Source organism: Phocoena sinus, chromosome X (assembly GCF_008692025.1).
Source record: "Phocoena sinus isolate mPhoSin1 chromosome X, mPhoSin1.pri, whole genome shotgun sequence".
In the NCBI taxonomy this organism is placed as follows: Eukaryota; Metazoa; Chordata; class Mammalia; order Artiodactyla; family Phocoenidae; genus Phocoena; species Phocoena sinus.
The window spans coordinates 128,785,742-128,812,691 of NC_045784.1; the positions used below are offsets into that span (position 1 = coordinate 128,785,742).

The 26,950-nt window shown below is 49.0% G+C and overlaps 1 protein-coding gene across 1 annotated transcript; it reads left to right on the top strand.

Annotated features, from left to right (window-relative positions):
- The first annotated feature begins 698 nt into the window (after positions 1-698).
- On the top strand, positions 699-16,000 carry GABRQ (gamma-aminobutyric acid type A receptor subunit theta). Its single transcript, XM_032620707.1, has 10 exons — positions 699-850; positions 2,904-2,992; positions 7,851-7,918; positions 9,510-9,730; positions 11,509-11,591; positions 12,138-12,275; positions 12,819-12,971; positions 14,173-14,416; positions 15,178-15,670; positions 15,734-16,000. The coding sequence occupies exons 1-10, from the start codon at positions 699-701 to the stop codon at positions 15,998-16,000; spliced, it is 1,908 nt and encodes a 635-aa protein (XP_032476598.1).
- Positions 16,001-26,950: the final 10,950 nt, after the last annotated feature.

The window sequence follows — 26,950 nt, forward strand, 5'->3', positions numbered from 1 at the left end:
AAATGTGTCCAGCTCTATCAGAATGTAGATTCAGCCAGGGCAGTCTAATTACCTCACTCCCTCACCACAAAAAACAAACTCCTGGGCACACGGTCTTCCAAAAGAAACGCACATTTTGCATTTTTGCAGAGAGAAAGAGCAGGACCCACCGGGTGCCCTAGGTGCGGATGCATGCCCAGACCCCCTGCAGCCGATTCCCCTCCCCCTCCCCCGGGCCGGCCCCGCCCCTGTCTGTGTCTGTTGCTAGCAGGGGGACGACTGCAGAGGTCTGAAGGGGCGGGGAGCGGGCGGTGCGCTTGCTGCGGGCGGAGGCAAGAGCGCGCGCCTTTTTGTGTGGCTCCTGGCACCTGCCGGATTGGTTCTGCCAGTGCTACCGTCGGAGTGGGCGGAGCCAGCCGGGCGCCAGGCTGGGTGCCCAGTCGCAGCCTGGAGCGGCCGCAGACGGAGCGCACCTCACACCTGCTGGGCGCGTCCTGAGGGCGCTGCGTCGGGCAGAGGTACTGGAGGACTGCTCCCCCTGGGTTCTGGGCTCCGGTCCGAACCCCGCGCTCCCTGCTCCCCATACTCTCGCTACTCCTTAGAGACGACTCCTAGCGACCCCCCAGCTCCCTCTCTCCCCGCACTGCCCACACCCCGTCCCTTTCCCCGGCGGCTGACGGCAGTCTCTCGCGCCCTCCGACCCCCGGAGTGCCGTAGCCATGGGCATCCGTGGGATGCTGCGAGCCGCTGTGCTGCTGCTGCTCATCAGAACCTGGCTCGCGGAGGGCAACGACCTCAATCCCACCCCGAAGTTCCACTTCTTCGAGCTCTCCTCCACAGTGCCCGATGTCGTCCTGGACCTCTTCAACTGGTAAGCGGGAGCCACCAGCCTGGGCATGGCGGTGACAGGAGAGGATGGGCAGCCTCGGACCTCTTGGACGGAACGGGCTGGGAAGACTTGGACCCGGGCTCGCCGAGCCCTGGCGTGCGGGCCCTGCCTACAGGTCCCTGGAGGTTGGTGGGATGGGAGTGGGGGCCGCGGGGGGCCCTGTGCTTCAGCCCACCTGTTACTGCGGCGCCTGACCTGACAGAGCCCCGCGTGTGCCCAAACTGCAGCCCCGGGGGGTGGGGGAGAAAGATGCTCTCACCCCAAGGTCTGCCATCCATCCCCGGGGACCAAGGCCCCTAGTAGCTTTTCCCAGTCACGTCCTTTGGCACCTGTAGGATTGGGGGAAGGGGTTACAGGGTGATGAGAAATTCACAAAACATAGACAGCAGAGACACCTGTTTGAGTCCGGATTTTTTTTCTATTCCATGAGGTGCGTGCGTGTGTTCCTGAATGCGTGTGTTGAGCAGTGAGGGACCTTTTCCGATGCTGCAGATAGAAATTATTGACTCAACCTCATCGTAGCCCAGACAGTGCGATCGGCGGCTGTATAGCATATAACCTTGTGGCCTGAGATGGGTGCATTTTTGTACTTGCTTCCTGTGAAAACATTTGAAGATTAGCTGTTTGATTTCAAGTTTGTTTGGGTCTGCAAATAACTGAAGAGATGTTAAACAGTCAGCCTTTACATGTAGATCACATGGAAATGTGTATTTGTGGTGGCCACAGATCCTGAGCGCTGGCATATGGATAATGTGTGTGTGGTCCTAAACAGGCAGAAATGTGTTGCTTTAATTCAGGAATCATTCATGTGCACACTTTGAAATTTTGTCATTAAAGATGATGAGTTTTTTTTAAAGATGATTGAGAATAATTTTTTAAATAGCAAACCAGAAATGAACATGTATTAGGAAAAGGGGGCATAGTTGGGCAAGGTTCCAGCAGACAGCTCTGCAATGTCCTCAACTCAACATACCAAACTGCGCTAGTGAACACACACACACACACACACACACACACACACACACACACACACGAGAGATTTGCAGAGGCTGACATTCCATAGTCAATGCATCAAAGATCCTAAGAGTCATAGTGATGCCCAGGACCTATTCTCATTCACAAGCCCCTTTTGGGGAAAAGAGCCCCCCATGAAGGACTAGGTGAATTGGGAGGGCACATCAGAGACTTCTGGAAAGGCCAGCTCTCTGCAGGGTTGCACTGGGTCCATTTACATGTGCTCACCCAAGACATGTCTAGGCTGGAAGCACATGCTTAGCCAAAGAGATGCCTGCTCCAAGAATACATGTGTTTTTGAGGACAGCCCTGAACCCCAAGAATCAAAAATGGTGATTGATGAGGGTCATAAAACTCTTCTACATGAGCAAGGCTGTCTCTCTGTGTCATATGTAATATGCCAAGTCTTAGAAACAGAGGTGTACAAAAACAAGATTCACATAGACGTGACAACAAAATGCTGGCCTTAGCCTAGGTAGGGGAAATGTGACTGAGCTAGAGAACATAGACTGGTGGGATCAGCTCATGGGACTACTGAGGGTGAAAGATGACCTTTCCTGGGGCAATCAGGTGCCCCCGGAAAGAGGACTCCCACCAACCTGGAAAGCTGCATCCAGGCTGATGGTAAAGTGGGGCTCCTTAGGGGGCTGAAGTAATACATTATGTGAGGGCTCACACCTGCCCACACCCTCTTCTCTCCACTTCCCCTACAGTTTCCCCCCATCCCCCCAATTCTGCCTGGTAACAAGAATCCAGTCCTGAGGCCCCACCCTTTGGATAAAAGCTGGGGAGGAGGAGGGGGGAAGAGGAGTCTGCGTCGCTGCTGTGCTTCTGGCTGACTCACTGCAGGGATGGAGGGGAGCAGGGAGAGACGTGTACATGTATGACTGTATATGTCTGCATGTGTGCAGGAGGGAAGGCCCTGGCAAGTTGATGCTTAGGGTGCTCTTTGTTGTTTGTTTTCTGAGAAGCAGTGTGGCATTCACTGATGACCAATATTTACCAATGACTTCTCTTTCAGCAAAAATTGTGCAAATGAAGCTATAGTTCACAAGATTTTGGACAGGGTGCTGTCGAAATATGATGTCCGTCTGAGGCCCAATTTTGGAGGTAAGACACGTCCAGATACTAGAGCTGAGATACAACAAGCCAGCCCCACCCAGTGAGCTGACCAGGAGCAGTCCTCTAGACCGGACACTTGTGCCTCTCCAAACCCCACCTTCCCAACACTACAGAGACCTGTAGCAGAGCACTCCCAGGCCCCCAACCCACAGGCCTTTCACTCTGCCCCTGGAATTTCTCCCACTTCTCTGCCTTCTAATGCAAGAGGCCTCTGCCCCCTCCACACTCCTTTACAGTGGCACGGAGCCTGAAGCACACTCCCTGGGGTGGCTGGAGAAGCACTAATCACACCAGGTGTGCTTCTCATGCTAGAGTTTTCTGCTCCATCTATGGGGAGGACACGTGTTCCACCTGTGAACACATTCTTTGCACCCTGGGCACTTACTCCATTCAGCTGGCTTAAAACTAAGGGCATGGACTTCTCTGCCTAGTTTACTTCACCCACCTGGGTCCCAGGCACTTCTGCTTCTGCTCCCCCTCCCCAAGCCTTCAGCTCCTACCAAGTTCAGTTTATTCAACACACTGCAGTCAGCATGATCTTTATTAATCCCACCTAACCACCTCAGGAACTTTTGATGGCTTTATTTAACTGCAAAATAAAATCTAAACTCCTTAGCCTAGCACTCAGATCTTAAACACAAAGGTGAGAAATGACAAGGAAACTGAAGTACAAACCTCCAGGAAGCCAATACATCAATTTCTCCTCTTATTTCTGCCTAGCCTCACCTCCCCCTACCCCTGGCTTTGGAAAGGGTGACTGGCTTCCATCACACAGCTTTGAAGTAACAGGCAAACTTCCCTGACACCACAGAACAGGAATAGCATTCTCTGGCTGAGGGGACACCCAAGAAACCCAGACCAAGGACAGAAAAGAGGAAGGGTGAATTAAATAGACATTAGTCACATTTTGGCTCAGAGGAAACAGAGAAAGAACTAAAAAGTAGGGCGGCTAAGTCAGAGAAGCACTCTCCTTCCTGCAGGTTGTAGAACTAGACACCCAATCTAAAGGGTTAATAAATGCTAATATTCACATTTGTACCTATGAATAGAGGTCTTCTGAATACATAAAGCCTCCACCCTAAAGGGCACACAGCTGTTAGCACTTGCCTTTGTGCTAGACCACTGGGGGGCTCTGTGATTTGCTTAGGAAGCCCCCTTGAAAACCAAGTTGATCACCCTATGCCCTAAGGTTTGGAGGTTGGACATTTGACTGGTATCCCATTGGCTGCTTTGCTTCCTCCGAGTGTGAGGGTAGAAGGCCGTGCTGTCCCTGGATCCAAGGTGAGTGTGCACTGGGGAGTGGGAGGCTGGAGTGGAGAGGGCAGAAGGTAAGTTCTTTCATTATAGAAATTCAGGTGTTAGGGCACAGCCAGCACTCCATTGCATGACACTGGTTTTGGACCAGTTGCACCAAGCAACAGTGGGTGTCAAGGGTGTAGCTGTTACATTTTCTCCATTCATTGTTTTCCTATTTCTCAGCAAAGGCTAACCAACAGCCATTCAAGTATATCAAGCACGTTCTCCTTGCTGCTTCAGGTTGCCATCTCTGCAGGCATCCGGGGCTATGGGGACAAAACAGGGGCAAGGACCACCCTCTGGGGATTGTCAGGTGTGGCTGGCCCATGGTATCTCCAAGGCACCTCACCACCATTTTTTGAGCTAACTTGGATTTGTTTACACCTGATGCCTAACCTCCTCGGTTACCTAAGCTTTATGGGCATGCAGACCTGGGGAGTATGGGAATAGCTGGGTCCCCAGTTTGGCCAAACAGTAGATGAAGGTGGGAGAGCAAGGACAATGCAGGACCTTCTAGCATTTAGACAGAAGGAGGAACTACAGACTCTAAGTCTGGGGCTGTTTTATTGGGTTGGGGGGAGGCAGTCAATTGGAGAGCTGGGCCAGGGGGTTTAGAGTTGGGGTAGCCCATGACTCCCACTAGACACAGAGTCAAATTTCCCTCTGTGTCTGAAGTGATGTAGAGTTTCAGAGCTTAACACACAGGCACACACGCCCCCCACATGCAGAGACATGACCTAACTAACTGTGGTTGGGTTCAAGTGGGAGACATTCCTTCCTTGAGAAGAGGAGGATGAAGAGGAGGAGGAGGGACCAGGGAAAGTTAACAAAGCTGCTTCTTTCTGAGCACGTACTGCAGAAGGCAGGTCCCTAAGGCCTTTGCTTAGCCCATCACCTGGTATGACATAGGTGTGGAGTGAAGGAATAAATGGGACATCTTCATCATTCCTTCATTTACCTCCTCTTCCTCTGGTACTCTGATGGATGTGAGGGAGGAAGTAGGGTTGGGTAGCAAAGTTTCCAAGAGGGAGGGACGTGATTACCCCCTCCCACTTTTTCTGCCTTCCTGAGTCCATCAGGAAGGACAGCGATGGGATATGGGACAGAGGCCATCACCCCCGAGATAGCATTTAGATACCTTACCTGGAAGCATCTTGTTCCCCTCTGTTATCCTTGTAAGGATGTGGGATATCTTAGCTAAGCTCTTGTTCTGACCACTACTAGCACATAAGATATTCCCTCCTAATTTAGGTGGATAAATTAGAAAAAGATCCCAGGTCTCCTTCCTCCAGGCCACAGTTCTGGGCCAAGACTCATGCCTTGATGAGGGGAATGTGGACTGCACTTCAGTTCCCACTTGCCTCTTCAACTGGGAATCTTGGACAAAGCTGAGCCCTGGCACTTTAGGGTTCGGGTCCCCAGGATTCTGCTGTAAGTGATTGGATTGCCTGAATGACACAGAATGGTCTAGGATTATAAGTTTGACACTAGAGTGAGGTAGTTGAGGGGATGACTGCCTGGCCCTTCTGGGGCTTGTTGCCTGCGTAACACAGCCTCCATCCTCATCTAAACGCATGTGGGGAGCCTGAAAGGCTGTAATAAAAAAAACTGCCTTTCTAGAAATCCCCGTCACTACATAGCGATCATTCACAATAGCTGTGAATGCTATGCCTTCACACAGAGGCCCATTTACTTCTCAGCTGCTGTTCATACGTGGATTCCCAATAGCACTTTGCAGCTCAACTTCTAGGTACCCAGCCTGCAGTGAAGCCAGCAGGTTGAATTGGAAGCGTCACACATGTTTCCATAACAGCTATGTGATGTAATACACATAGAATAATGGCTTAGCTGTGAGGCCCGGTGAAGAGTTTTGAGTCAATGAGGAAACAAAATGTATTTTTCCACAGTACTTTATAGTCTAGTACATATTTGCACATCCATTATCACATTTGAATGGGCAGCACTAACACCTAGTCCTGAAAAAGAAAGCCAGGAGGCAGAAACAGACACACACACACACACACACACACACGCATACATGCACATGTACACGCACAAATTCAATCACAGTTACATATTAACACACACAAACACCCTCACCCATGTACTCACTCACATGAACACACAAATTCACTCACACACGTATATACCCTCACATACACTAACACACATGCTCACACATTTGCATACACACATGAACATGTTCATACATTCATTCTCACACAAACGTGCTCAAATACACAAACACACTCACAAATTCATTCAAACACACCCGCATACATCCACATGCTCATGCATTCACTTATACTTGCACACAAACATCCTCAGATATACAAACACAAATTCACTCACACACATAGACACACACACTCACACATGCTTTGTCATTCACACACATGAACATACCCACATGTTCACTCACACATGCACACATATACAAACACGTCTACATATTTACCAACTCAGAAACACACGCACCTGAACATGCTCACACATTCACTCATACCTGTATAGTGACATGCTAACACATATGGATATGCTCATAGGTTCACTTGCACATCAGCATGATCACACACTCACTCAAACACACACATTCAGCCACACACACATGGACAAGTTCACAGATTTTCTCAAGCACATAAACATGCTTACATACACTCACACTTACACACTCACAGTTATAAGTGTGATGGGTGTGAGTGTAGAAGTGTAATCATTTATCACACTTATCACTTGCATGTGAACAAGGTCACACACACAAATACATTCATATATTGACACAATGAACTTGCTCACTCACACATACATACACCCATAAGTTCACTTACATTCCCAAACACAACTTTACACACACAAACATAATCATGCATTCACTTACACATGGACATGCTCACAAATACACTAAGTGAACAGCCTCACGCAAGTAACCTACATATTCACTCCCACACAATACACTCAAATACACACACATGCTGACACATTCATTCACCCAGAAATGTGCTCACACATTCACTTATACAGAAACATGCTCACATACATGGAAACACTCACAAATTCACTCACACACATACAAAAAAGGTTACAAACACACCCATATTCACACATTCCCTTGCACACTAACAAGCTCACATACACTCACACAGTCACACATTCTCTCATACATGATCACGCAAACACATTAACTCATAATTCACTCCCACACAACACACTCATTGGGCTCATTTCTCTTAAGTTTTTTATCAAGAAAAGGTTTGGAAAAAGAGTGTTTCATTGCCTTATTTTTTTCTTCATTTAGGCCTCTTTCTTTTCAGCATATTGTGAGCCAGGCCCTACTCTAAGTGCTTGGCTTGCATTAACCATGAGATAAGTGCTATCATTATCCCCATTTTACTCATGAGGAAACTAAGCTCAGAGAGGTTAGGTAGCTTATTCAAGGTCACATAGCTGGTAAGTGCCAAAATGGGGTTCAAACTTCAGGCAGTCTAGCTCCTGAGTCCATGTTTTACCCTTTTTCCTACACTGCATGTAATAGTGTCTTCCTGTATTGTAGGTGCCCCTGTGCCAGTGGGAATATCTATCTATGTCTCCAGTATTGAACAGATCTCAGAAATGACTATGGTAAGTGTGTCAGCTCCAGCCATGAGACAAGGAGCAGGGTCATAAGCCTGTTGTTCTGACCTGCAGCAGAGGCCACATGGAGGGCACAGTAGGTTTTGGAAACTACAGCCACCTGAAATTAAAAATAAATAAATCTAGATGTATTACAGACATTAAAGTGAAAGGCTTATGATGGTTTTAAAATATAATATAGGATATTCTTTTAGTGTCTTTGAGATAGGTAAGGACTTTTTTAAAAAGACACAGAAAACACAAACTATAAAAATAAATACTGGTAACTAAACTATATTAATATTCTCTTTAGCCAAAACTTCTGGCACTTCTGTTTTGCAAAATAAAAAAGCAAAGTGAGCGTGACAAGTTTGAAAGGATAGTTCAGATTGGACTAAAATATTTGCAACACAAAAGACTGGTATTGAAAATACACATAATTCCTGTGAATTAATAAGAATATTTTTATTTTTTTAACATCATTATTGGAGTATAACTACTTTACAATGGTGTGTTAGTTTCTGCTTTATAACAAAGTGAATCAGTTATACATATACATATATCCCCATATCTCTTCCCTCTTGCATCTCCCTCCCTCCCACCCTCCCTATCCCACCCCTCTAGGTGGTCACAGAGCACCGAGCTGATCTCCCTAGGCTATAAGGCTGCTTCCCACTAGCTATCTATTTTACGTTTGGTAGTGTATATAAGTCCATGTCACTCTCACAGAGTGAGAGTGAGAAGAATATTTTTAAAGCAATAGAAAAATGATCAGAAAATTTAAACAAGAACTTCACTTTTGTGAAGAAAACCAAGTAGCAGATAAACTTATGAAAAGATGCTTGACTTTATTATTAATCAGTGAAATGCAAAATAAGACCACAGTGAGAACCCATTACATATCCACCAGACTAGCAAAAAGTCAAAAGTCAGACAGTACCAATGTTGGTAAGACAGGAGCATTGGGAGCTCTTATCTGCACTTTATAGGGGTATAAACTGGAACTTTTGCTTTATAGTTTTTATTTCATTGCGATTTTGATGTGTATGGTGTCATCACATAATAATACACATAGTATATTCATATAAGGGAATAGTATCCAGCAATGCAAGTGAACAAATTTTAATTACACAATCGACCTGAGCAAACACACAAACATAATGTTGAGTGAAAGAAGCAACTTATGAATACATAGAGTGTGATTCCATTCAGAAAAAAATTTTAAATAAGTCCAACTAAGCAATATGTTTCTTAGAAATACATAGACAATAAAACTTAAGAAAACATAGAGAAAAAATAGAAAAAGCAAGGGATTATTATCATTAAAATCTAAGATAATGGTTACTGCTGGGAGATGTGGGAAATATGTTCTGCAAGAGACACGTTGAAGATTGATAGTTATTGGGAACATTCTATTTCTTAACCTGAATTTTAATTTTATGGGGCTCGTTTTATTATTCGTAACATTGAACATTCTTACATATGTTTCGTTATGCATCTATATTTAGGATGTATTTCATACACCTGCATACACACAAACACTGAGGACAGAAAGCTGGGCAACCTCACTTACAACTAGGATTTACCTTTCTTTCCTCAGGACTATACTATTACAATGTTTTTTCATCAGACCTGGAAAGATACACGTTTAGCATACTATGAGACCAATCTGAACCTGACCCTGGACTATCGGATGCTTGAGAAGTTGTGGGTCCCTGACTGCTACTTTCTAAATAGCAAGGATGCTTTTGTGCATGATGTGACTGTAGAAAATCGCGTGTTTCAGCTTCAGCCAGATGGAACGGTGCGGTATGGCATCCGGTGAGTTCCCCCAGGGACCTGGGGGTCACCATGACAGCCTACCTTCTTCCCACTAATTATCCCATGAACACACTCAAAGGGACACACAGAGGACCCCACTGCTTTCCAAATCTCTCTTTCACTGCCCCCCTCACTCAGTAGTCAAAGTGGAACCTTCAGAGTTTCCCACAGCCATCCTTGGCTGTCCTGTCCCCACACCTTGCCTTATGCTGTTGCTTCTGTCTGGAATGACCCGTTCCTCTTTCCACAAGTCTGAAGCTTTCCTATCCTTCAATCCCTAATTCAAATGCCCTCTTTGTCAAGAAATCATCTTTGATACTCTCAACTGGAAGAGCTCTCCCTTTGCCTTAGCATTGAATGTATATTCTATTATTTATTTGTGTCTTTTGTCTCCCATGCAGTGAAGGAGGGGGACTGGTCTCTGCCATTGATCATATATTCAACATGCAGGGGACCCAAGGGTGCGCAGTGTGCGTATATTGCCTATGGCTTTGTACAAACAGAATGTGTGCACACTGGAGCTCCTCACTGGCATATTTATAGCATAGCAGACAGTCACCAAAGCCCTCCGCACAGCCTCATCTCTTACAAACCGTCTCTCAAGACAAGCATGAGACATAAATTTAGCTCAGAAAATGTCTCCAAGAGGGAACTACTAGGGTACAGCTCTTTCTCTGCGGTTCTCTTGCTGAATCCCTTTGTTTCCCTCTTCTTTCTCCACCCACTTTCCCATGGACCCAGACACTGGAGTCAGAGAACAACAAAGCTTACAGGGAACAGGTCACTGGTCACAAAGGGGGCCTCAGATGATTAATGTTCATGTAGAATTCACAGAAAGGAGATAAATACACACACACACACACACACACACACACACACTACCCACTGTACAAAATGGAAATCACTTCAAGAGTTGAAAGGGACAAGGGTGGTATCAGCAACTGGGAAAGGCAGGACAAGGAAGGGGCCAGAGCTTCCCAGCTGGGGCTGCAAAGAACTTTTCTAATTATCCCCTTCCCCATTGTTCACTTCTCCCACTTCCCCAGGTCTTCCAAGATCCCTCCTCAGATTCCTCTCTTGGACCTACCACATGACAACTTGAAGCCCCATTCCATAGCTCACCTGAGATATATTAATCCCTCCTATCCATTTATACCCACTGGCATTTTGCTAAGCCCCAGTACCCTCATAAGCAATGCACGGAGATGGGATTGCTACCGGAGCAGCTCCCATGGCCAAAGGTAGGCCGGGGCCACTGCCCACATCGGTACCCTCACACCACACACAGGCACTCCACATCAGATCTGGTGTTTCAGCTGCTTCAGTGTAGCGGTTTCCTCCTGACAGCTTTGCTGCTCCTTCAGCAAGAAAGTCCTCTTTCTGCCTCTGCATTTAATTTCCTCAAGGACCCTTCCCATTCTGACACCCTGAGGCTTCCTGACATGCCATGTATCTGTTGACATCTGTGTAAGTCCTACCAGACTTTTGGGTGTCTTTGTCACATACAAATTCCCTCTCTCCTCCTTACACAACTGCAACTCATCTTTCCTCTAGGAGGGAAGGAAGCGTGTGGGGCGGGGGCGGGGTGGGGGAGGAGAAAGAAGGAAAGAAGAAAGGGAGGGAAAGAGGACCCAGCTCTAATGTGGCCAGTGTGGGAAGGTGTTAAGTGGGTCAGTCCTTGGGGTGCCTCTCCCCACCCCACCCCTTCAGTTTTCTCAGGAACAGTTGCTTGCCTGGGCTTGACTCACTTTTCTCTTCCTTTTGCTTTTCCTTTGCAGGCTCACCACCACAGCAGCTTGTTCCATGAATCTGCAAAAATTCCCTCTGGACAAGCAGACCTGCAAGCTGGAGGTGGAGAGCTGTACGTATGTCTCCCAAGGCCCCTTTTTTCCCTACCCAGGGTTGGGGCCGTGACGAAGCCAAAGGCAAACTTGACAGTGAGAGGGCCTGCATATCTCCCCTACTCCCTCCCTCCCCCATTTCTCTCTCTCCCAGGTAGATAGATGATAGATAGATAGATAGATAGATAGATAGATAGATAGATAGATAGAGACAGAAAGACAGAGAGACAGACAGAGAGGGGTATATATACATATGGTATCAGGGAGAAGGTGGCCTTTAGGCTATAAAGAGTCCCATAGGGAAATGTGCCTAGCTATGGGAAAATTGTGCACAAGCTAATGGGTAGGAGCATATCTCTTTGCTGTGCTTTCCTTCCTGGATAAGAAACTTCAAACTGAGAGTTCTCTTTCCATGTGACCCCCTTCCTTATGCTCAGACCCACAAAACACAAAGGTACCCCAATATTGCAGGTTGCAACTACCCTTTGGTTTTCACAAGCTCCTCTGGTGTGAAATCTGCCTATGCCTGCTTTCTGAGATTAACTCTGTTTCCTTCCCCCTCCTAGATGGCTACACAGTTGAAGACATCCTATTATACTGGGAAGGCAATGGGAATGCCATCCAGGGTACTGAGAAGCTGCACATCCCTCAGTTCAGTTTCCTAGGAAAGACGATGACTAGCAAAGAGGTGTTTTTCTACACAGGTGGGTCTGACCCCCTCCTTCTCTCCTATCTCCTGTCTCTTTTGTACCCTAGGAAACTCCTGGTGACCTCTGCCTTTGACCTCTAGACTCTCTTCTTCCTTCTTTCCTATTCCCTTCTTGTTCTGGACACCTTCCAAAGCCCCCTTCATAAAGTCCCAATAGCTTACCCTCTGCCAATGAGGAAATGTGTGTGGAAGCAGTTGGCCAGGTTTGACACTCCACAGGCCTCCTTCCAGGGCCAGCCTCTCCCCTTCCATCTGTTGTAGCTTTGAAATATCTCATGTCTTTCCCATTTCAACTTCAGTTGACATGGAGAAAGTGAGGAAGGAAGGAAGAGATAGTAGACTTGCTACGCCATATGGGCCTGCTGACACATGCCATTGTCACTGGCCTTAAGGCAGCAAATGGGGTCAGGTCTACATACTGCCCAGACTGTAATATTAGAGGCTGAACTGGCCATTGGTTTCCCCTCCACCATCGTGTACTTTACTCGGAAAATCCCCTCAGCCCTACCACCCTAATACCAGTATGTCTACCTGCCAGGTTCCTATGTGCGCCTGATAGTGAGGTTCCTGGTCAAGAGGGAAGTCACCAGCTACCTTGTGCAGATCTATTGGCCTACTGTCCTCACCACTGTTGTTTCCTGGATATCATTTTGGATGAACTATGAATCCTCTGCAGCCAGGGTGACAGTAGGTAGGTCCTGTTCCCATCCCAGGAAGGAACTTGGGTTGTCTTGCTCAGAAAAATGTTGAAAGTAAGGAACAGTGTGTGACTGTACAGGCAAGGAAACAAGATGGGACCTAACAGGCACACTACAGGTGCCCAGCCAATCCACAGCAGAGAGACCAACATTGGAGACAGATGTGAAAAAAACATCAGGGTTGGGATCTTGGTATGTTGGGTCCAAAGTACCAGAATTCATTATTTGCTGGATACATAAATGAATGGACAAGTCACAAATTTAGATCAGAAATGCAACACAATAAACATTGATTAAGCAACATATCAAAATGCCCAATTAGGCAGCAGAGGGCTTCTAGATGAGCTGCTCCTGGCAAGTGTCTAATGGAATGCTGAGACAAATGCTATCAGAGTCCAGAGGAGGAAATGACCCAGGTAATGACCCAGGTCTTATCGGCTAAAACTGCACCAAGAAAGTATTGCTCAAACTGGGTTTTGAGGACTTCCAGGAGGATGCCTGGAGCACAAGCTGGGGAAGTGGGGAGAGTAGCAGAAAGACAGCTTGGGCTGACTTGGGAAGAACTTGAAATTCCATTTTAAGCAGTTGGAACTTCATGTATAAGCAATGGGGAGCATCAAAGGCTTTTGAGCAGTACTAAGGAGGGGCCTAAAGAGATCAGCTCCCAAGTTTATTTGGTCCCACTCTGCAGAATGCCTGTGTATCCCAGCCCCTGGTCTGCTTTCTCCTTCACCATCTTTGGGGCAGACTTTTCAGCCTCCTTCTTTAGAAGCACACACTAGGCTAAACCTTTATATTTATGTAATATTTTAGGGGTCACAAAACTTTCTGAGGGATGGACTACAGGAAAGCTTACATACTAGCAGGCAAAGGGGGAAAGGACCATCATAGGGCAAAACGGGGCTGGACATGTAAATCACTATGAAACCATGGCTGGAGATTTTTGACTTGATCCTAAGAGCAATGGGAAATCACTAAACTATTGAAGTACAGGATGGGTGTAAAGATGGGGGAGGAGAAGCAAAGATAGCAATTGAGCCAGGGCCCTAAGCCTGGTAAGCTGAAGGCCTTTTGCTGAGGGCCCTCTCAATCTCAGAGATGGCCTTTGCTCCCTTCCAGTGGGGTGTGGGCCTGATGGCTTGCCAAGAACTTCAGCCACCTGAGGGGACTAACCCTGTGCTATGTTGTTTATAGGTTTGACTTCAATGCTCATCCTGAATGCCATCAACTCACATCTGCGGAATAAACTCCCCCAATTTTCCTGTATCAAGGCCATTGACATCTATATGGTCGTATGCTTCTTCTTTGTGTTCCTGTCCTTGCTAGAATATGTCTACATCAACTATGTTTTCTACAGCCGAAGAGGACCTCAGCGCTCTCAGAGGCAACTCAGAAGAGCCCAAAGAGTCATGACCCGCTACCGCTACCAAGAGGCGATGCAGGTTTGGCTTTTTGACTGACAATCTGCTTTCCTTGAGCACTTCTTAAACCTAAGATTAGCACTTGACCCTTTCAAATTTCTTAGCTCCTTTAATCCTCATACAACACACACACACACGTGCACACGCACACACACACACACACACGCACATGCACACACACGCACACGCACACACACACGCACTCCAGGTAAGAAAGAAGTAGAACAATTTATCATCACTCCTTTATAGGTTGAGTCATTGTCCAAGGTCATAAGTGGCAGAGCTATAGATTTCCCAAGACCTTTGGGCTTCAAATCCAGTCTACTTAGCATGCCTCCAGTGGCAGGCAATGGAGCCAGAGGGAAAGGGAACACAGGGAAGCTGAAAGGAAGAGACACCAGAGAGGCTGACCTAACCCTCCTTCCTTTGCTCTTTTGACTCCGAAAGCCATGCTGAGCATTTTGCTGCTGGCAGTACGTTAATGTCCCTCCTTTACAGGGAACTTACCCCCACCTACCTGAGGAGGTCTTGCCTCTGTCCACTACACAGCACTCCAGAGGGAGCAGCTGCCCCAGAGGGGCAAGAGCCATGAACTTCCCTTGCATGCAAACAGCCTCTCGGTCCTGTTCCTCAGCACCTTGCGCACAAGAGACCCCAGGAAGAAGAGGTGGCTTTCTCAGTGGAAGAGCCCATCAGTCATGTTACAAGTGCTCATGAGGAAAGTCCCCCCCCCACACTCCCTAAAAGTGATTGTACATGCAGTATTCGACCTCATGAGTCTATCCACTGTCTCCTTAAAGGATGACCAGTTGCACATAGAAGATGAAAATGGCTCTCCTCCCTCCAGACGGGTGTGGGCTGGCCTAGCAAGCCCAGAAAGCCTCGGCTCTCTAGCCTCCATCTCAGAGCAGGCACCTCTGGCCTCCTCAGAAAGCCTCAGCTCACTGTCTTCTCTCTCGGACCAGTCCTGGCTGGCCACTGCAGAAAGCCTGAGTGACCTCCCATCCACCTCAGAGCAGGCCGTGCCCAGCTATGGCATTCGCGTTAATGATATTGATATTGATGACAGTGTTATTCCTACTGAAATCCGCAACTGTGCAGAGGCCCATGGCCGTGCTGAGACCTGTGACCCAGAAGACTCTGAAGAGAGCTCCAACTCCGATGAGAGCCAAGACCATGGCCCCAGTAGGAAGCATCTGCTTGTCCACAGCCAGAGGTGTGTGCAAGAAGCAAACTACAACCTTGAGGAGATCCATGACACCCTTGATGAGATCCATAGCACCCTTCATGACATTTGTAGCTTGCCTGATGACGTCAGAGTTGAGAGTGGCTACCTTGACCTTGAGAAGCAACTCAAGTATAATGTTGACAGTACCTGGAGCCTTTATGGTAATGTTATGGGCTTTGATCCAGACAAGAACACTAACTCGGAGTCTGATGACAGTTCCCCCCCAAGCCCTGGGTGCTCCTTCAGTAAAGGGTTCTCTTCCAAGCTCTTTCACCCTGACTACATCCCTAAGGTCGACCAGTGCTCCCGGCTCCTCTTCCCTCTTGCCTTTGTGGTGTTCAACATTGTTTACTGGGTGTACCATATGTATTAGTTCCATAGTGTCCCAGAGTGACACTATGCTCCTTTCATAGTTCCTTTTGGTTCCGTTTTACCTTCTTTTCTTTTTTCGTTCTACTTTGTGGTTATTTGGGCAGTTGAATCAGTTCCACCTTTCTCTTTACAAACATGAGGTGGGGAGTAGTTGGAAAGGTCGTGTTCTGGCTGGAAGTAAAGGGATTGAGGTGGAGTTGGAGGTAAATAGCACATTGATTTCCCTTTTCTTCCGAATACTATCACGTTTTCAAAGCCTTCTAACACCTAATAAGCACAGAAAAGCCCCCTGGAAATGGAAATGTTTAGAAGACAGAGAGGAGCCAGACTGGGGGACAGAAAGGATGCAAGCCCTGTACACAAAAACATTTCTGGGGACTTTTCTGTCCCACTAAAGTGTTGAGTTTTCTTTTTCATTACTTTTTTCTTCTGGTTTTTTTTTTTCCCCTCCTAGGGATTATGGTCCTTGCTCACCCTCTGCTTAGGGTTTTACAGGAGAAAGCCAGACTGGGTTGGGGAAGGGCTAGCCATCTCTTGCAAATGCAGGTGGCTGGCTTTGGGGAACTTGGGGGATTTTGAAAGTGCCTTCCCCCCACTATTTTTGTTTTTTTCTTGCGGTACACAGGCCTCTCACTGCCGTGGCCTCTCCCATTGCGGAGCACAGGCTCCGGATGCACAGGCTCAGCGGCCATGGCTCACGGGCCCAGCCACTCCGCGGCATGTGGGATCTTCCCGGACCGGGGCACGAACCCGTGTCCCCTGCATCGGCAGGCGGACTCTCAACCACTGTGCCACCAGGGAAGCCCTCCCCCACTATTTTTTCTGTTGTATTTTGAGTGTGGTGTTGTGGTGTGGGGTTGGGAATGGAATGTGGGTGGGTGGGTAGGGGTGCTGAGTGAAATGTCAGGGTAAATGAGAGAGCATGTTCCCAGCAGGAGCTCGCAGAGGGTGAATGATGTTGGGTTGGAGATTACTCAGATTGAGGCAGCATCTTTGGAGGGATTGGAACTTCTCTTGCATATATTTCTGCTTCAGAATGTTTGACAATGGGGACTCAATACATCTGTCTAGGTCACATGCTGAGTTGATCACTAGACACAGTGCAAGCACTTGGTGAATGAAGACTAGGGTTTGGAAAGTTCACCATCTGATCTAGAATAGCTGTTGTTAATCAGTATACTGATTCTTTCTGTTTGTCAAGTGCATAGTAAGTGTCAACGAGCTTACCCACACATCCCATTGTTGAACCCTCACAAGAGTCCTGTGAGCCAGGGAAGGCAAAGTACATTGTCCCCAGTGTTCTGAGGGGGAAAAAATGGAATTTATGTACCACACTTGAGGACATGCATCCAGTGAGTGGTGGAGCCACCCCACTTGCTCTTCCTTCTTCTTGTCCTCATAACTCTGTCAGCTGAGGTGCTCCCCTATCTCTCCTCCCTTTTACAAAAGGGGGGTGCTCCATCAGGTTCTGCTTATGTGCCAGGCATCAGACCTCATCCTACAGCACCTGGAGCATCTCTGCAGAAAGAGACCAGTGACCAGCCAATGAGTGTGAACCGAGCACATTGAACATAGGCACTGCTCACCCGATGGAGCTCCTGAGGGAAGTGGGCAGTAGCCTGCATGCCAATTTGCCAAGCAGCTCCATTTCACTGACAGAGGAGGTGGGGGAGCAAGATTCGCCAAGCACCCAGCTTATGTTCCTCCTTCCTCCATAGGCAGAGCCTCTACTGCAGCCCCTCAGCCACCTACGCTTTTAACCGTGTTTCTATATTTGTGTTTCTGTGTATACCTGGGTGTGTGTCTGCATCAAGGTAGTTCTGCGTGCACATACAACCACTTGAGAAGCTGTATAGTACTATGTACATCAGTGTAAATCTATATTGGTGTGTATAAGATTTGTATATATAAAAACATGTAGATGCACATGTGTGTGCATGTGTGCACCCCTATGAAAGAGTGTGTAAACTTACGACTTACGTATGTGTGTGCTTGTGTGTACACACATGGGTGTATTCTGCATGCATGTGTATAAGTGCATTGTGCATACCTCTGTTTATTTATCTGATTTGAATAGGTGTGAAAGGAAATACGTGTGAAAGCATATGCATTCCCTTTTGGTGGCTCTTCTTGAACCACCAGAATTCCCTTGGCCTGTTCCCACATAAGAGGGGCCGTATTTGGCCGGACTACTTAACTGACCATTTCTTTCCAATTCCCTTGTTCCAGGGAGCGGTGTCTCCCGGTCCCCATCCACTCTTCTCCTCGTCCCTCCACCCATCTGTGCTGTCTCCTGGACGGAAGACGCAGAAGAAGTGAATGTAGTCCTAGGAAGAGATAATTTAGTGCCTTGAGGTAGGAAATGCTCGATCATGGGCTAGAATGGGAGTTCAGAGATTTTGCTTTGTCCTGGAAGGACGTGTTTGGGAGTAACAAAGGTAGGGGTTGGGGTGGGGAAGCCTTGAAGATGCAGTAAGAACAAAAATATGATGTACACAATGGGATGGGAGAGCTGAAGAGCTGGAGAGGAGGTTGTATATAGCCTTTATGATTCATCCTTTTATTATAATCACCTTGTAAGTCTGAAACGTGTCAGGGCGAAGCCAGCTGCAAGTAGGTGGGTGGTATGAGGAAACGGCTCAGGGGATTGGCTGCTAGCAGTTGGAGGCAAAGAACCAAAGGGCACTTTGCTGGCCCATCCTGGGATGGTTGTTAGTTGCACTTCAGCCTTGGGTTTGGATTTGTAGTCCAGAGCTCCTTACTTCCACCCCCTCCAGGGAAAGAATAATCAGAGGGGTGAGAGGGCTGACCAAGGAGAGAAGTGCAAAGGAGCCCTCAGGGGCTGACTACCTCGATCAGCTCAGCTTGTCTCTTCTTCTTTTCTATACACACAGCCTACAAATATAGCATCCTAACACACCCACAGAGACCTACACAGTAACACATACATGTATACACACATGGGCACTCACCTTCAGCAGCATATACATATATACGCACAGATATGCACAAACACATACAGCCACACATACGTAAGTTCACATGCAAAATCACCCATTTACCCTCATATCCGCACACAAACACACACATACACACACACAAATCTTATGAGACAGCTAAAAACAAGAAAATTGCTGCTGGAATATCAAAGATAGCCTCTTTCTTTTTGGATACCCCTCACAGAGAAATCAGGTTTGTGGGGAGAGCAATGACCTCACATCTGAAGCTCCCACTATGGCTATTGAAAGCCTTGCTTCCTGGGGCCTAAACATTGGTTGATTGGTTTGGATTTGGGTTTCCAGGACCCAGGAGTGCCTTTGAGCCCTGCAGGAGGCAAGCAGTTCATTTGGGAGGAGATCATACAGATAGATTGGAGGAGTGGGGACAAAAAAAGAAGGTTTTAAGATGTATCTGGCAGAAATGCTCAGGAAGTCTTCAGAGTGCAGAGGAAGGGCAGAGAGGCCAGTTGTAAATATCTCTACAGATCCATGTAGCTAGATATAATATTATACTTTTAAAGAAGAATACCCTGCCCTAGTGTGCTGCAATGAGAGCAGTTGAACTACTGCGACTCACACTGTGTGAGAGTGAGTGTCAAGGTGAGGCGGAGGTTTGGCAATGACACCTTATCAGAAACTTGAACCTTTGAGTTTGCCATAGAATTGGTCGTTTTAGCCTGAAAATTGCCAGATCTCCCCTGTGTCATTCTCTGTGTGTTCTGTCATCAGAGTCGTGGTTGAGCCCCACTCTTAGCTGCCCCCAGTTGTACAAGCACGTCGCCCTCCAGCTGGCTGCCTACACCCCCCACCCCCGCACTCCTCATCTCACACCCACTAACTCAATCAGGGTCTGTGCTAACAGAGAATTTGGAGCTTGGGCAGAGGGAAGGGTCTTGCTTAGTCTGGGATGGAGCAGCCCGGACTTTATTCGTCTACCCACCTTCTCTTTCTTTACCCCCGAAAATTGCTCCTCTACCACTACCACGGGAAGGAGACCTCTGTGTCTTTAATGTGTCAGTTTGTTGTGGGGCTGTGTGACACGATTCCTACGAAGTTCTTGCATGTGCCACTGTGGGGCACCTTTGCAGAGATAACAGACAATCTCTTGGGTCTTACTGGAGCTTGTCAAATGTATTCTTACAATCCATGTCATCTTGTTAATAGCAAGGCTGCAAAGTGTTTGCACATTTAGAGCTGAGTTTTGCTGAGACTGTGGCCATTCCTAATGAAGTTTCCTTATTCTGTACATAAAGGAGCTAACCCTTTGAGCTATTAACTAATGAATGCATTCACTAAGCTATCCACCTGCATGGTACCCTGCTGTGGTGATGACCACCAAAGGAAATCATGACTTGTCCTACTGAAAGTGCAGTGTGTTTGTGTAGGTTGTATCGTGTCCTGTGATCAATATGAAATCTTTATTATCAGTGTTAGGTTTTCGGGTAGGGAGCGGGGAGGGTGTTACAGTGTCTCCCTGATATACTTCAATTATGAAATACCCCCAGTTGGTCAGGGTCACCTCTGTTGACTCAACATATGTAAGACTTTGTACCCACCATCTTGCCGGACTGCATCTCTGGGGTCAATAGTCATCAGTGGAAGTGAATTCTTCAGAGGGCAGCCAAAGCAGTGCCATTCTGGAAGCAGAGGAAATACAGTAAAACCACACACGTGCAGGTCTTCAGGAGTGGTGCTGGGCCCAGGCAGTGAAAATCAAGAAAGAAGACCAAGACCCATGTGTCCTGGATGGTCTGTCTGGCAAAAGGGCCCAGAGCAGCAGAGAGCCCCCAAGGTGACCCAGTTCCCTCTTTGTCTTCATTAAATGCACATTTTTGCATGAAAAAGACCTCGACCAATCCTGACTTTTAAAAAGGAAAACATGAAGAAACATAAAATTATGCTTCTGAAAATATGCTGAAATAAAGGTTTGTAAATAGCCAAAAGGGGAAAATAAATGTATATAATTGCAAATACACATACATATGAGTCATTGCATTTCCTCTCTATTATGTTGGAAGGGACCTTCATCTGGGTCCAGGAAGCCTCTGTCTTCCATTCATCACCTTTGCCTCCCCACAGCTTTGCACACCCACCTCCCCATACCCTGGGATATCTGAATCCATAGTTTTCAAGAGGAGGGGAAATAATGATGTCACAGTTGAAATTAGTTTATGCTCTTGCAAAAATCATTCTAATTATTTAAGACAAAAATTTTAAAACACGGCAAGTCACTGTGGTGTCAAATACAATGTGCACACATTTCCATTCGGTGGGGGTGGCTGGAGGAGAAAGGTCTTCATAAAGAAAACTTTTTTAAATCTCCATTACCAATGTGGATGTGCAGAATAAAAAGCAAGAAAGCCCTGTAGAGGTGGGAAGAACGGTGTGCTCAGGTTTTAAAAAGTTTGCAGAGTCACATAAAAACATCCTGCTGATGCTGCAGAAGGTCATTGCTGTGGCCCACATTTGTCAGTGTGCCCGCCTCCAAACACCTTTTGTTGAAAACCTTGGACTTGCAGCAGGAACCCAGACCTAATGTCTCCTCCTCTGTGGTCCCTTTTGTACCCAAAGCAGGACAGGAGAGCTGTGCATTCACACCCAACAGGTCTGATCTGCCCAAGGGTCTGGGGGCTGGTGTTGTCACAGGGACATACACAAAGAGAAAATGCAGTTGGAGGTAAAAGGGTAGTTTTCACAGTATGTCTGGAGTAAGCCCTTAGCTACTGAGTTATTTTCTGCTGGCTAATTTATTGCCAATAACTCAGGTTCTGAAACTGGCCTGCAATCCCAGGTGGAGTTGTGACCCTTGAATCGTCCTACTGTAACTTGCTACCCGACAACTATACAACCACCTTAATGGATATGGGGTAAGAGAAGGGGGATGTGGTCTCCCTCCCCATTTACAGCTTCCCTAACTCTCAGGGTGAAAGAACCCTTGCTACAACTTCTCCAGGCTTTCAGCAAGGTCTCTTCCCAGCCTCCCATGTTGGCTCAGCTGCCTCTGAGCCCTGGCAGGGCCTCCAGGGACCCCTTAGTACTGCCATGGTGCCACTTCCCCCAACCAGGTTTCCCAAGCTGCCTTCCTGGTAAGACTCTCAAGGGAATTACTAAGGTATACAGGACTGAGGAAGGATTATTTTATTTTTAATAACCTTAAGCACATTTTTTATACTGATATGTTTAATAGCAATAAGGGAAAATGGGGAAAAAAGAAAGTGAAGATCAAAAAAAAAGTAATGGGGGGACTTCCCTGGTGGAGCTGTGGTTAAGAATCCCCCTGCCAATGCACGGGACACAGGTTCGATCCCTGGCCCAGGAAGATCCCACATGCCACGGAGCAACTAAGCCCATGTGCTACAACTACTGAGCCTGTGCTCTAAGCCACAAGCCACAACTACTGAAGACCGCACCTAAAGCCCCTGCTCTGCAACAAGAGAACCCACTACAATGAGAAGCCCGCATGCCACAATGAAGAGTAGCCCCCTGCACACTACAACTAGAGAAAGCCCGTGCACAGCAACGAAGACCCAATGCAGCCAAAAAAATAAAAAAATTTGTTTTAAAAAAGTAATGGGTGATGAGGACCTATTCCTCACGGGACTCAAACAAGTTTCTCTCCAATGGTCTAGAAGCAACTCAGGGACTGTACAGTGAGCAAGGGCCATAATTTGAACATAAACTCTGCCAATGGCCAGGCTAAGAGTTGCTACAGTAGAATGCAGTTCTGCATCCTTGACTGTAAATCTCTCAATTTCAATTACAAATCATCTTCTTAGAGAGTCTCCCTTTAATATCACATGAGGGATGGAGGTTAAAAATTTATTGGAAGTAGTGGACCCCAGCTCTCCCTTCTGTCTGGAATTCTCTGTGTGCCTTTAGGCAAGACCCTGTTCATTAGGGGGCCTCTTTGAATCCTCTCCTTTCCCAGCCCCAACCAAGGAGCCAACCCATTTTCACCCCAGGCCAGGTGCACTGCTTAAATCTCTGCCTATTAGGAAGATTTTCCATCCCTGCTCTCTTTCAATAGCACTATCCATTTTCAACTTGTACCCACATACTGCACCAGCCCATGCTTAAACCAGCCAGGGCCTAAAGAAACTCTATATGGTCATAGGTGCAAGCTGGGGAAGGGGTGCTGGTGCAACTGTAGTGGGTGATATGGGGATCTGAGCTATCTGCTCATATAATTATTTGAACCCTCTGGTCCTGCTCAGGCTGGAACAAGCCAACACTACTATCCCTGCCATGCTGAATCATTGGATGAGAGCAGCCCAAGGGGGAAGTGTGACCTCATTGCAAACTCAACTGGGGCTGGCAAGCAACTATGCCCCCTACAATAGGTTCTCTTGCTGGAGATCTGAGTGGCATATCTACATCACCACAAGACAAACACATCTTTCTATTGTTAATGTTGGTCTACCTCTTTCAGGATACAATTTTGCACCTACCCAAAGACCACCTTGTTACTATGGTTGTAGTTTGGTGTATGCCAGGGATCCAGGACAGTCCCCATCCTGACACTATCTCCATAGAGGAATACATGAATGCTTTGCTAAGGAAGTGAGACACCCACCTTCCTTTCCAATGAGCAGAAAACACTCTACCCCATCACACAACCAGACAATAGAATAACGAGTGAACCACAGAGAGTAAGGGTAAGTATTCTTTCATGAAATTATATATATACATATATATGTGTATATATGTATATTACATATATATTCTAAAAGTACACTTGGTAGAGATATAAAATGTACTGTTTACTAGAAAAGAGGGTTCAGAAAAAAAAATCATTTCAATGGACAATGTAAAGTTAGACAACCTGAAAACAACAGGACTTCCCCAAATCCCACCACGCAGCCTCTTCCGTGTAGAAAATAAACCTTGTGAAACAACAGGTTTCCAAAGTCTGGTGGCTGGTGAGGAGCCCCGAGGGGAAGGTGTGCAGTTCTCTGTGCTCCCCCCACGGTCATGGGCACAGCAGCCCCCCTTCCAGCATCTGTGCTGGAACTGCAGCCTTTCTCTCAGGGGTTGAGGAGGACCCTCCTGAGTGAGGATGGAGGGGTCGGGTCCAGCAGGCCCGGAACAGAGGGTCCCCCAGCATGCAACTCCACCCGTACTGGGACTCCTGGGGCACCCTGGGCCGGGCTGTCAGGCTGCCCATCCCCCCCACCCGCCGCCCCCAACTCCTCAGGGATCTCGGGGGTTCAGAGGCTCGGTCTGAGGGGCACAGTCTCAGGTGGGCAGAGGGAGGGGCCCAGGTGCTGCCTGGAGTCGAGGTGAGGACCAGAGGAGGACTGAGGGCCCCCAGGGGGATGCATCTGCAGCCCTCCCGACAGCCCTGGGAGCCCCCCAACCCCGGCATGCTGTCCGGATGGGACTGCACTGATCCCCCTGGGAGGGGCAGGGAAGGGCCTGGGTCAGGGAGGCCGGGGCCAGGTCGGCAGAGGGAAGGAGCCCAGCCCCAGCAGGAGTCAAGGTACAACCGTGAGGGGGACTCGGAGGCCGCAAGGCATCCAGGTTGGCCCTGCTGTCAGCCCTGAGAGACCGCCGGCTGGACTGTGGGAATAAGCGCCACCCCCGACCCCCGCTTCCCTCTCAGGGGTCCTGGCTGGGGAGGGCCTGGGTCTCAGGGGACCAAAGTCAGGTGGGCGGGGGGTGGGCCCCACCAGCTGGGAGGGAAGGTGAGTAGCCAACGGAGGGCTGAGGGACCCCCGCGGGATCATCTCAGCCCTGGGAAGCCCTGGGCTTGGGGGCCTGATGTGTTGTCCATAGATTCCCCCTGGGGGTCTCAGGACAGTGAAAGCCTTGGTGTGAGGGTCCGGCCTCGGATCAACACAGGGGGCGTCCAGGACCTGCCAGAGATCCAGCTGAGGACTCTGAAGGAAGACAGAGGGGTCCCCACAGATCCCTGCCCCTGCCATCAGCCCTGGGCGGTCCCGGGACGGAATGAGCACTTGGCAAGGAGTTTTGACTTCCGCATCTGGGTCTCAGAGACACTGGGGACCTGGTATAAGGGGGGGGCCTAAGGTGGGTGGAGGGGAGAATCACAGGTCCGGCTGGGAGTCAATGTGAGGCCCCTGAGGGAGGACAGAGGGGACCCTGGGCCCCAGATCAGGGTAGGCCCTGGGAGGTCATAGGGCAGGAGGACCCCTTGCAGCACTTCCTGACATCCGGGTCCCAGAAAGAGTGGGGCCCCGGTATGAGGGGCGGGGCCTCAGGTGGGCAGAGGGGAGAATCCCAGGTCCTGCCGGGGGTCAGGGTGAGGACCCTGAGGCAGGACTGAGAGGACCCTGGACCCCAGAACAGAGGGGACCTCAGAGGAGCTCGCCCATGCTGTCAGCCCTGGGAGGTCCCGGGCAGGGATGACTGGACGTTGCAGGCTCTCACCTCTGCCACGTGGTTGGGGATGGAGGCGTCTAGGGATGCGAGGACCTTGGTCTGAGGGGAAACATCAGGGCAGCGGAGGACGGAGTCCCAGGACCTGCCAGGGGTCAAGGTGTGGGCCCCGAGAGAGGACTGGGGGGAGCCCAATCCCCGGAACAAACAGGGGCCCACAGACATCTTGCCTGACCCAACTGTCAGCCCTGGAAACCTCGGGCAAGACCTGTCTCACTGCCCCCTCCTCATTTCCAGATGGGTGGGCTCAGGGAGGAGGGAGCCATGCTCTGGGGGTCTGGCCTCAGGCCCCGGCAAGGGTCATGGAAAAGACTGGGGAGACCCCTACTCACACAGAGTACTTGGAGCCCAGCCGGCCCTGCCCCTTTTGTCACCCATGGGTGTCCCAGAATAGGTGGGAGCATTGACTCCCTGTCACATCCTCTCCTGGTGTCTTATGGAGGTGAGGCCTTGCTGAAGGAGATTGATCATAGTCAGCAGAGGGAGCTGTCCCAGGCCCTGCAGGGTATCAAGGTGCAGACTGAGCCGACCACCCATCGTTCCAGCACAGATGGACCCCACGGAGTTTGGCCACCCCTTTTTGTCCCCTGTGACCCCTGTTAGCCCCTGGGCAGGTGTGGCCAGTATGCGGGGCCCCTCACTTCTTGTCAGTGCACGGAATTTGTTTGAGAATTTTGACTCAGACAGCAGACAGAGGGCCCAGGCCCTGCCAGGGGGAAGGGGAGGCCCTGCCCTGAGTGAGCACAGAGGGGGCCACCCATGCCAGGACAGTAGGAACCTCACAGAGTAAAGCCCAGTCCTCCTGCCAGCACCGAGGGGCACAGGGCTGTGCCACAATCTACAGCCAAGGTGCCCCCTCCATCCCTCTTACAGGGGCTCAAGGAACTGGGAGGTGAAGGCCCAGGTCTGAAGACCGTGTCCTCAGAGCACAGAGCAGAGGAGGCCCAGGCAGTGCCAGGTATCAAGGTGAGGTGTGTGCCCTGAGTGTGTACCCAGGGGCTCCCCCTCCCAGAACAGAGGGGACCCCACAACACCCAAGTCACCCCACTGCCCTGTCAGCCCCAAAACCTGGGGCTGTGCTGGCTGCACCCTGAGGAGCCCCCTCACTTCCTTCTTCAGGTTGGCAGGGGACAGGCCGCCCAGGAGGAGCGCCCCTGTGAGGCCCGAGGGCAGCCTTTAAGAGGAGACCTCTAAGTGGTCTTTGTCAGAGCTGCCCAGGGTGCCTTTCTCCGCCGAGGCCGCTCACACCCCCTCTCTACCCCAGGTACGAGGTCCCCACCTGTCGCCCCTGCCCACACTCCCGTCGGCGACTTGACCCCAGTCATCAGGCCCCTGGTTGAGATGAGTCAGCTCCACCAGCCTGAGGCCGACCTTCAGGCCCCAGTCCCGGCCCAGGGTCCGGTGGAGGCGCAGCTGTTGGGGGCTGTGGGGGAGAGGCCGCATCCCCCTCGTCCTCCGCCTCCTCTTCTTACTCTGTCCTGTTCCTGGGCACCCTGGAGGAGGTGGCTGATGCTGAAGAACCCAGTCCCCCCCAGAGCCCCTCGCCCACTGCC